The 11,786-nt window shown below is 46.5% G+C and overlaps 1 protein-coding gene across 4 annotated transcripts in view; it reads left to right on the top strand.

Moving 5' to 3' along the window:
* Positions 1 to 904: 904 nt before the first annotated feature.
* Positions 905 to 11,786, top strand: part of MS4A13 (membrane spanning 4-domains A13) — a 23,285-nt gene continuing 12,403 nt past the window's right edge. The window contains exons 1-3 of one of the 4 annotated variants that reach the window (XM_056801661.1): positions 905 to 1,071; positions 8,480 to 8,639; positions 11,289 to 11,399. In XM_056801661.1, the coding sequence (XP_056657639.1) occupies positions 11,346 to 11,399 (54 nt within the window). In that variant the 5' untranslated portion in view covers positions 905 to 1,071; positions 8,480 to 8,639; positions 11,289 to 11,345. Of the gene's footprint in view, positions 1,072 to 7,697; positions 8,387 to 8,475; positions 8,658 to 11,288; positions 11,400 to 11,786 lie in introns of those variants that run through there. The other 3 variants (XM_016423564.2, XM_007497593.3, XM_007497594.3) reach the window with 3 other exon arrangements.

The raw sequence follows: 11,786 nt of genomic DNA, 5'->3' as shown, positions 1-11,786 counted from the left end.
AGGAAGGAAGGAAGGAAGGAAGGAAACCAGCTAACTTTTCTATAACACTTTAAGGTTTGAGAAGCACTCTGTATTATTTTTCTCTCATTCAAAAGAGATTGTTCCCAGCTTTCTGGCATGATAAATACCACAGAGGCTGAAATGATGAGCAGCAGAAAGTCAAGGGCACTTCCCCAGGGCACTCACAAGAAGATGGCAACCTCTAAATGAAGCGTCCTTCCCTCATAGCCCATCTCTGCCTAGCTAGTCCTACAGGAGACGGAGGATTGGGGAGGGGAAGGGGGAGGGATACGTCCTGCGACCTGACCCGGGGAAGGGCCCCAAAGCCAGCAGCTCATGGATCCATTCACGCTCTTGATTGGCTTCCTCTTCTAGAAAGGGAAGGGAGGTGGTCCACCTTGTCCAGATCCCTCTCCAGGCCCCAGCTGCTGTGCTAGGGGGTTCTGGGTTCAGATCCACCTACTACCTGCCAGCCGCTCCCTTCTGCTGACTCAGTTTCCTCACCTGAAGAATGGGAGCACCAGCCGCTCCACTCAGTGAGGATAGAGCTCTTCACACTCCAGGGGCTCTCCCCAATGCTAGGGCAGCCCCATTCTGACTGAAAGGGGAAGGAGGGCCAGGAGGCACAAGAGAAGGGCGCAGGGACAATAAGCTGCTGTTCTATCCCAGACTGACAGTGAGAAGGTGTGAGGCCCAGCTTCCAGCACGTGGCCCCTCCCACGTGGACCTGCCCTGGACTGTGTGCGCATCCTCCCTCACAACTGCCCGTGCTCCTGGGCTTCCTGCCCACGTGCTTACTGAGTAGTGCCCCTCCCCCCTGCCCCTCCTTCCCCCACTACTGCACGTGCTCCTGGAGCTGGGCACGCGCACTGAGTGGGGCACCCCCTCCCCCTTCCCAGGACACTGCACATGCTCCAAGGCTGTGCACGCGTACTGAGTGGGGGCATGAGCTGCCCCCCCCACCTGACGCAGGCGCGACTGAGCATTCCGGGACTCGAGAGCGCCCCCAGTGGAACAGAGCAGAGCACGGCGCAGCCGTCTGTGGAGGGGCGCACGGAGCGGAGCACAGCGGTTAGTGGGCCCCAGAGCGCTGGGGGGAGGGGAAGGGGGGAGGCAGCTAGTGCGGGGCAGGCGGGCTCCTCCGACCCACTGGGTGGGCTGTCCTTGGCTGCTGCTCTGGTTACCGGTCCCTTACCCCGGCCATAGCCCTCTCGTTCCTCCGGGTCTCAGTTTCCCCTCCTGCCAAACGGGCGAGCAGAGAGCGAGGGCAGGCGAGGCCTCAGACAACACCTGCTGTGCATAGACTGACCTGTGGAAGCAATGCAAAGCCGAGGGTGCCGGCGTGGTCCAGCCACAGGGCCTTCTGTCAGTCGCTGGACTGACCCTCGAAGGCCATCGGAAACTGCCGCCTCCTGAACCTGAGACCGTGGGCAAAGGCAGCAGGGAAGGAAGCAAGGAAGGATTAATTGATTCCCAATGTGTGTCCATTTTCAGACCTTCCATCCCCGACCAATGATTTCCTTTGTGGAGGGAAGTCTAGAGAGGAAACGATGGGGTGCAGAGAGGCGCCTGATGGCCACTTACAGGACAGCCTTGGAAAGTGGGCTGGATCGCCCAGTGATGGGCCAGAGGACCATCACACAGGCCAGTCTGTGTCCGGGTCAAGAGAGGAATAAAATCTGGCCTCAGAGGGTTCCTGGCGTGTGAGTTGCCCCCAGACTCCTCTGCCTTGGAACCAATATCTATTCTAAGACAGAAATTTAAAAAAAAAGAATAAAATCAGTAAAGGGGTATTTCTCAAGCCCTTACTACATGCCAGACACCATCCGAAGCTCTGCAGATGCAAAGAAAAGCAAGACCAGCCCCTGCTCTCAGATACCTTCTAATTGGTGGCGCCATATGTAATGGTTGAGACAAGCCAACACGTCTGTCCATCCACCGTGTAGATGGTTCAAGTTGGAAGTCATTGTTCATTCTTCTGAGGATCGGTGACATCACTAGCTGCGTCTTGGCTAGAGCATGAATTGGGTTTAAGGGAGTCAGAGAGGCCCAGAGTTGTCAGCCTTACTTTCTCTTCCAGTCATCAGAGGTCTGGGATGCCGTGGACCAGGCTCTAAGTGCTCCACAGCACCTTCGTGGCCCTTGGAACAAATTGTTCTCATCTGTCCCTTCTGGAGAGGGGAGCCTTCACAGGCTTGGCGTAAACATTCCTCTAAGTCACCAGTGGGTTTGAAGCTTCGCAGCTCTCCTCAACCTAATTCACCCAGCCTGTCCGCTGAGAAACGTAGGCTGTAGCTTCTTGAAGCTGAACACTAAAAGTGGAGGAGCAGCCCTCACAGCAGAGGTGTCCGTCTGCCCCAAACACCCTGTATACCTTGAAGTTGGGAGTAATTGCAGAGGGAAGGCCCAGGCCCTGTGACACTGACTGTCCCACCATACCACAAAGCCCCTGGCCTAGACAAGCTGGACTTCGGCCAGAGACTTCCTTGGGATGGTTGGAGCCATTGCACAGTTAGGCTCGTGTTTATCTAGTGCGTGGATCATGAACAAAAAGAAAGAAGAGAGCGACTGTCTTCGGATGTGGTTGTGGAGGCAGAGCACCAGGAACAAATGAAAGGAAGGGTGCAAAAACGCAGAAATGTAACTAAAATCTATGGGAAACCAAAGGCTCTTCCTCTCCAATTTGTGGACCCCTTTCTTGATCATCACCGATTGCTGCGAATTATTCCCCTACGCATCCCTGTTCCCTGGCTGAACTGGCCCTTGCTGCTGCCAGCAGTCCTTTTCCTTCTTACCAAAAGCCTCTGAGCCCTCACAGTAGTCGTTTCTAGCCTTTCCCTCACATTTGGCCATTAAGCTAATATTTCTGTAAAGTAAGCATTTCACTTACCACCTCCTCTGTGAAATAATACAGACTTTCTGGTCCCATTTTGTGGAGGAGGACACTTATTTGATCCAGGTCACATGTCTAAATGAGCAGCCAGTACACCCTAGACAGAATCAAGCCTGGAATATGGCCCTTTTTCTATCCCATCTGCCCCATTGCCTCTTCCTAAGCTACCAATCCTAACTAAGCAGTCCGTTCTGCTTTATTAAGAAGACTGAGATTGTGAGATAAAATTTCTTTTAGCCCTTTCTTCCACCTCAAGTTCTTGCCTCAGATGGCTTATCCGAGATCTCTGTTCCCCAGGTATCTTCAGCCTCATCTCTACCAACTCCACAAGTGGTTCATCCCCAGCTTATGAGCCTTTGAGCTCATTTTCTTCCGTCTAAACCTGATTTCCATATTTGTATTAATGGCTCCTCCAGGATCCCTCTCTCTCATACTTGAAACCTTAGCAGCATTTCGAACAGTCTCCATGGTCCATTAGCAATCTCAGAGTGAATTCTTCTTCCATCTATCAGTGAACATTTATTGAGGACCTACTAGGGTCCCCAAAATGACATGAGTCTGCTCCTTCCTGCACCTGTGATCTGATTTCTCATTTACGTCTTTTCATTCTCTTTGTTCTATGTATCTGTGTCAGAGGAGTTTGTACATAGAAGGAGCCACAATCTCATCATTGTGGGATTCCCTTCACCAATACAGATTGCATCCCATCCATACCTTGTCCAAGTCCTTGCATGAGTCCATAGAGAATCTTAGAATCACAGGCCTAGAACCAGAAAGGCCCTCTGAGGTCACTGAATCCAAGTACTTCAGGTTACAGATGAAGGAAATGAGGCTCAAAGATGTGAAGTGACTGGTCCAGGGTCACAGGGCTAATTGTCTGAGATGGGATTTGGGTCCAGATCTTCCCATTTCCAAATCCAGTGATCTCTACGTTTGGATGCCACCTCTCCCAGGCATGTCGGAGGACCTTCCTCACAGTGACAGGGCTGCCCATCCTTTTCCTTTTCTCATCACTCATGTGTTGTCTCTTTGGCTTTCTTTTTCCCACATCATCACTGGCAATACAATCTTCTTATGACCACCATGCATCTTTCTGTTGGCCTTTGTCATCTTCCACCTCCATGCTTTTGCACAAGCTGCCCCTGTGCCTGGAAGGCTCTCTCTCTTCATCTCTGCCTCTTGGAACCACTAGCTCCCTTCAAAGGCCGGCTCATATACCACTGCCTCCAATTGGCCTTTCCTCTACAACAAGTGCAACAAATACAAAATTCATGTTAGTGGTCTCTGCTCTCTCTCTGCCCCTTTTCTCCATCACTGGGTATTTATTTTCTAAATGTTCTTTATTTGTCTAAACACAATTTACATTTCTTTTTTTTTTAAACCCTTATCTTCCATCTTGGAATCAATACTGTGTATTGGTTCCAAGGCAGAAGAGTACTAAGGACTAGGCAATGGGGGTGAAGTGACTTGCCCAGGGTCACACAGCTGGGAAGTGTCTGAGGCCAGATTTGAACCTAGGACCTCCCATCTCTAGACCTGGCTCTCAATCCATTGAGCCACCCAGCGGCCCCTCAGTAAGCATTTCTTTTTTTTTTACCTTTTATGGAGTTTTTAATTACTAACAGGAGGAAGAAAGGTATTAGAGGGAGGGAGAGAGAGAGAGAGAGAAAGCAGTAAGCATTTCTTAAGCACATACTGCATGCCAGATCTAACTGGGAATACAGAGAAAAGCCAAAAATAGTCCTTGCTCTAAAAGAGCTCCCGGGATTCAACATGCAGATTCAACATGAAGGGGGTTGAGAAATAAGCATTAATATATGTCCTGCTGTGTGCCAAGCACTTTTTACAAACACTGTCTCATTTGGTCCTCACACCCCAAGAAATAAGTGCTGTTATTATCCTCATTTTATAGTTGGGCAAACTGAGGCAACAGAGGCTAAGTGATTTGCTCAGGGTCACACAACTAGTAAATGTCTGACAGATTTGAACTCAGGTCTTTCTAACTCCAGATCCAGCGCTCTATCCACTGTGCCACCAGACTGCCTCAAACTAGTTTTTTATAGGAGATCATTGATAGAGGGAAGGCACTAGCATTAAGAAAGATCAGGACAGGCTTCTCGATGAAGGTGAGATTTGAACTGGGACTTATAGGAATCCAAAAGGCAGGGATGAGTAGAGAGAGCATTCTAGATGGGGGAGGACAGCCAGGGCAAATGTCCAGAGTCTGGAGATGAAGGATGTTGTTTAACGAATAGCCAGGAGGCCATCATCCCTGGATCATCCTAGAAGAGTGTAAACCCATTGGCAAGGGCCATCTTTGAACTCTGCTCCTCCCTAGTGCCTGCCACTGCCAGAATAGTGATTCCTTGTTGATTGAGGTTCTCCATAATTTGCAGTCGTGACATCCTTGGAAGATTTCTGTTTTAATAGGAAGCAGGGAGCCACTTTGGAGGATCCCTTGGTAGGCTTCCAATTGCCAGCTGTTCCACTCTTCTTCACCTTTTTGATTCTTTTTTCAACTCTACCTCCTCCATGCCAGAGCCTGGAATTACACCCCTGGAGCAACTATGGACACTGGTGGGCCAACCTTCACTTTCCTCCCACCTGTTCTAGGGCTCCTTTGCCCTGGCTAGCTATCTCCATACCAGACCATCCCAGGCCTCTTTTGTACTTCCTAGGCCTTGCCATACCATATCACTGCCCCCATCTCATTTCCCCTGTAAATACTGAACCCCACCCCCCATTAGAATGCAGTGAGAACAAGGCCTATGCCACTGCTTGTATTTTTACCTTCAGTGATTCGTGCTAAGTCTGGCACAGAAAATGCTTAACAGTTCTTTAGCAGTCGAGTGAGCGCTCCCTCAGTTTCCTCATCTGTAAAAAAGGGAAAATAGCACCTCCCTCCTAGGTTTGTTGTGAGGGTCAAATGAGGTAATATTTATAAAAGCCCTTAGCACAGTGCCTGGCACTGTCTACATAGCCATACTTACTAACTGCTCATTCCCAAAAGGTGTTCTCTTACAAATGCAGTTGTTGAGGATGAGAGAAGAATGCTTTGGAAATGTTGGCAAAGCATCAGCGCGTAGACAAAGAGCCAAAAGACGCCTTGCAGATCTTGTCATTCAGTCCCCCCCATTTTACAGATGGGGAGCCTGAGGCCAGGAAGACGCAAAGCATGACCCAGAGTTAGACAGTAAGGATCAGAGATAGATAAGATTTGAACCCAGAGCCAGACTGCTAAGATTTTGGGTAGAATCATTGTACTTAACATGAAGCATTTAGCTGATGATGGATAATGAAACGGGGCATGAATTTATTACCTTTTCAAATTCAGAGTATGCCAAAAAGAGCGTTGGGACAACTGGCTGGATTTGAATTAGCAAGCAGGCCTGTGAATGTTGATTTTGTTTCTGAATGTAGTGATGCTTCTGGTGGCTGTTCCTTTCCCCACCATTTGAGGTGCCTCCCCCACTCCGTTTCCTCTCATTAGGTGCCCTCCTTATACAGAACAGACAAGATTTGGGGATTTCTAGGAACTTCAGATAAACTGTGAGCTTATAAATGTTCTTGGGTAATCAGGCTGAGTTCAATCTTCAGCTAAGCTTTCTTCGGGCTCGCTCTTTGCTCCCCTGCTTTTTGCCATTTTGTGAGGCAGAATCACTCTCGAACTTCTCTGTCCTCTGAGCTGTAGAGTGAATGAGCTTGAAATGGAAACCTTGCCTTGCATATCTTTTCTATGTGACCAGAAAAGTCTTGGGGCAGTTTCTAGGTTCTGTTGGCCTTCCGGTTTGGGTGATTGGTTTAAATCTGCCGAGGCTCTTGAGAAATTTCAGAAATCAGATTCCAACCTATGGAAAGCCCAGGAAGATTGGCCAGACTGGCTGGAGCTTCCGTGGGGCTGGCACATTCTCCTGGTTGTCTCCACACCTCAGAAACCAATTGGGATAGGAAGTTGTCACCTTATTCCACGTAACCCTTTGTTTCTTCTTGATCCCCGGCCCAGTGCTGTCTCCAGCCCTCCCTGTGGGTAGAGTAAAGTCACAGATCGTAGCCCTGCATTCGATCTTTGCAGCAATCTTACTCCCACACCTATACCACAGGCCTCCCCCTGGCCAAATGAGGTTGGGCCACTCAGTATCTTCAGACTTCTCTGGGGGCCATCTCATTTCTGCTATGTGATCCCTTTGGAGGCAATGGCCTCTTAACCTTCCCTTCAAGGCCTAGCTTCAGCCTTTCCTGATCTCTCCAGCCCTTCTCCCTCTCAGATCTCAGGATGCCACCGACATACTCCGAGCTATCTGCTCTCTTTGGGTACAATGACATCACCAAAATTGGCCTTCTTTAGAACTCTTAAAAAAGAGCTACTTTGTCCTAAAACTGCATAGGGATGCCTTTTACCTGAACCTTACCTGAGGATTCTCTGACCCTTTCACTCTAATAATTAGTGTTTGTGTTGTAAACAGTAAAATTGCATATGGTGATTTTTAAAAAATCATCAAGATGAACCTCTAGAGTAGGGGATCTTCACTTGGGGTCCATGGGCCAAAGTAGCCCCAACCCGGGACGGGAATAACATTATACCCTGATTTCCCTAAACTTTGACTCCCTTTATACCTACATTTTATTTTATGTATTCATGTAAAAACCTTGTTCTGAGAAAGTGTCCATAGGCTTCTCCAGAGTTCCAGAGGGATGCAAGACACAAAAAAGGTTAATAAGACCTGCTCTAGAGTATGGGAAAGGGGGCACTAGCTGGGTTTGTCCCTTCCCCATATATATATATATATATATATATATATATATGTGCAGAGAAGCAGATGGTGTGCACAGTCCAACCTAGATACTCTCTCCTTATCCCATAGGTAAGCAATTGGGCCAAGGGTGGGTGGTCAGCAAGAACATACTGCTTTAGAGGAAAAGTCAGAAATCTTGGGACATCAGAGACACTTTCATACTCTTGGAGCTAAAAAAACAGATTTTAGGCCCTCCCTGGAAAGGAGAGACCTAGATGCAATGTCCTGAGGAGGAAGAAGCCCCTTGTGCTCCAGAGAATGACAGCAGAGCCACAGAAGCTGTCAAGGAAGAAACTAACCATTAAGGGTCAAAGGAAGACGAGAAGAGTAGGAATAGCTGGTCATCCCCTACTCAGAGAACTGAGGCAGCTAAAGTCTGTTGTCTTCCTGGAACAAACGAGACACAAAAGAGAACCTCCCAAGAAAGACCGAAACAGATGACAGCTGCCCATATCTGGGCACTGATGCCACTGCTAGATGGCACCAAAAGATATTGCCAGATATTATAGCCTCGAACAAGAAACACTGAGGCACAGGTTTTGTTTCTTTCACAACCACCCACTGAAAGGAGATGAACAGAAGGGTGATTTGGGAAGTAAACAGCTGACTAAGAAAATGGGATTTGGACTTTTGAACCACAATTTAAAATATTGGGATGACAGATTCCTGGCCAGAGATGAAGTATACTGTTCAAAGGCTGGTAAGAATATCATGCAAGATATTGGGCAGATCTAATCAAAAGGGTGGAGGAGGGAAAAGTTTGTCTATATACTATGTCTGTCCCCCAAGCCAGATACTATAGAGAGTAGCTGCAATGAAAGAAGAAGAGCACTTGGGATATCAGAAATTCAGAGAAGACAAGACCTAAGAGGAGACAACAGTGAAACTCCTGGCCATAAATGCCCAAAGTTTAATCAGCAAACAAGAGGAACAAAAAGGCCTAACCCAAGGAGGTAAATTTGACCTCTCAGGTAATAATAATGATACATTTTTTCACAATTTATTTATTTAAAAATTGTCCTTCTTTATTCAAAGAGCTTTTATTTTCCCAATTACATGTAATAACCATTTTCAACATCCATTTTCCAAAACTATAAGATCCAAATTATCTGTCTCCCTTCCCTCCACCTCTCAGAGATGGTAAGCAATTTGGTCTGGATTATACATGTATTATCAAATAACAATCATGATCATTAATTATATAACATTTAAGTGTTGCAAAGGGCTTTACAAATAGGACATAATAGTCCCTATCTCTTAGGGTATTGTAAGATGAAATTATTTCTCCAATTTTACAGATGAAGAAACTGAGATAAAGAGATTAAGTGACTTGCACAGGGTCTTATAGCTAACACAAGGCTCTATCTTTTTTTTTTTTACTTTCTCTTAGAATCAATATTGTGTGTTGTTTCCAAGGCAGAAGATCCATAAGGACTAGGTGATTGAGGTTAAGTGACTTGCTCAAGGTCATACAAATAGAAAGTGTCTGAGATCAAATTTGAACCCAGGACTTCCTGTCTCCAAGCCTAGCTCTCTACTCACTGAACCACCTCATTTTTCCAAGATATAGTCTTGTAAAGATATGATCAATAGTTCTAAAATTCAGAATGACCTCAAACTGTCCAGGAAACTTAAAGATAGTATAATGAGCGACATGTTGGGAGAAATAAAGGGATGAAATAAGGTTTAGGACCTATGCTTGGGATGGATGGGATGATAATATATAGCAAACGGGGAAGTCAGCACTCCTCATTTATTATTTTGATTTTTCCTCTGCCAAAGAGAATGATGGAATTAATATGGCTAACTGGGAATAGAAACCCAAGGAACAGTTGTCCTTGATAGATTTCTAGGCACCTGAACCACCTGAACAAAAGGTGTGCCTGTTGAACCAAGGTCAGTAATATTTGAATAGGGCTAAGTGACTTGCCTGGGGGTCAAATAGATACTAAGTGTCTGAGACCAGATTTGCACTCATGAAGATGAGTCTTCCCGGGTTTAAATACGGCCTCAGACACTTCCAAGGGCCCTCTGTAACCCTGGGCCAGTCACTTAACCCCAACTGCCTAGCTCTTACCACTCTTCTCCCTTGGAACCAACACGTATTATTGATTCTAAGACAGAAGGTAAGGTTTAAAAAACAACAACTGGATTTTCAATGAGTCAGCAATGTAATTTAGCCACCGCAAAAGTTAACGCGGTGTTGGCCTTCATTAAGAAAGGACTAACTTCCAGGAATGAGAGGAATGTGTTCTAGTTCTAAGCACCATAGTTTAAGAAGGACGTGGATAAGCTGCAGAGCATCAAAGAGAAACTACCCGGGATGGCGAAGGACCTTGATTGCCCATTCCAGAGACATTTAGCTTCCAGGACACACTACATCCCAGGCCCTGTGCAGAGTGCTGGGGATAGAAAGCAAGGCCAAAAAAAGCAGGCCCTGCTCTTAAGGAGCTCCCAGTCTAATGGAGGAGGCCACAGCAACAATTGTGTACAAATTACACACACACACACCCCCAGGATAAATAGGTCACCTCATACCTCTTTTGAAAGGCTGTCGAAAGGTAGAGGGATTAGATCTATTCTGTTTGACCTAAAAACACAATGAGTGGAAGTTGTAAAAAGGCAAATGTAGACTGGATGTAAGGATGAAATATCCTAACAATTGAAGTCATTTCAACATGGCTGCCTTGGGAGGTGGTAGCTTCCCCTACTTGGCCATCTTGATACCCTTAGCTAGATGGCATGGGGAATAGAGTACTGGAACTGGTATCAGAAAGACCTGAGTTCTTTTCCAGCCTCAAGACACTTACGAGTTGTGGTAATTCTATCTGCCTCAGTTTCCTCAACTGTAAAATAGGGATAAGCACAGCACTTACCTTACAAGGTTGTTAAGAAGATCAAGTGAGATAATATTTATAAAGTGCCTGGTACACAGTATACATGGAATAATATGTGTTCCTTTCTCTTCCCCTTCCCTCCTTCCTCCAAGCTTTATTTCTCATATGATGCTTGTTCTGAGCCTCCACTCCCATCAATCTAGGGATGGTTTGAAAGCCCCAGATAGAACTCAGAAGAATTGTTTAGCATCTCCTTGAGAAACTGCTTCCTGGGAAGGTCATTTCCCCATCCAGTAAAAATATGTACACCCTAACAGCCTTTTCTAGTGCTACTGTAATCAAGAATGGAAGGTTCACAATCATGAATTTAAAGCTAAAAGGCATACGAGAGATAATTTTGTCCAACCCTCTTATTTTACAGATGGGGAAACTGAGGCCTTCAGAGGGGATCAACTCCTAGGTGATCATAGATTTAGAGGCAGAAGTGACCTTAAAGGGCACTGAGTCCAAAGTCCTCATTTTCTTGAGGCCCAGAGAGTCAGCATTAGGATTCAAACTCAGGTCTTCTGGTTCCAAAGCCTTTTCACTAGGTGATAGTATACCTTAGAGCTGCAATCTGCCCCTTCTCACCTCTAGGAATCTGGGAAGAGTAACCTCATTCCTGGACCCTGGAAGGGGTATGTTTACAGAAACCTCTTAGGGTCCCCAGGAGAGAATCCAGGTTATTATTTTATGTTCTGATCAAAGCCCGTATGTGTTTTGCAGGACTAGATTCTAGAGGTATCCTTGGGACATGCTTGGAGGACCCACGAGACTTGGAACATGCTTCACTTCCCTCTAGAAAACTTTTCTCTCTTGGACAGCCTAATATTAGGAGTGAGTGTGACTTCCTGTGGCTTTACACTTTGATTGGAGAAGGATGGTTCTTGGCTCTGAGGGAATGGGATGGCTTTTGGGAAGTCAAAAGGACCAAGACTCTTCCCAGGAGCATCGGGGACCTGCTGTCTCATGTGGTTTTCTGTACTGGATGTTCTAGCGCTCAAGACTGGCGTCTCCAGAGACTTGAGCTTAAAGAAGGTCCTGAGATATCTTGGCCAAGTGAACACACACCATCAACAGCAAGAGATCACAAGAGGCAGAAGCCAACTAACTGTTGTTTTTACTTCCTTTGCTATGGGGGCAGAGATCATTTTCTGTAATATGGTCTGACCATTTACCTTTCAGTAAATATTCCTTTGTCCCTGCTGCTAGACACTAAGCCTC

Source organism: Monodelphis domestica, chromosome 6, assembly GCF_027887165.1.
Source record: "Monodelphis domestica isolate mMonDom1 chromosome 6, mMonDom1.pri, whole genome shotgun sequence".
Taxonomy (NCBI): domain Eukaryota; kingdom Metazoa; phylum Chordata; class Mammalia; order Didelphimorphia; family Didelphidae; genus Monodelphis; species Monodelphis domestica.
The sequence above is the reverse complement of the archived record's forward strand: the minus strand, read 5'-3'. Positions and strand labels throughout refer to the sequence as shown.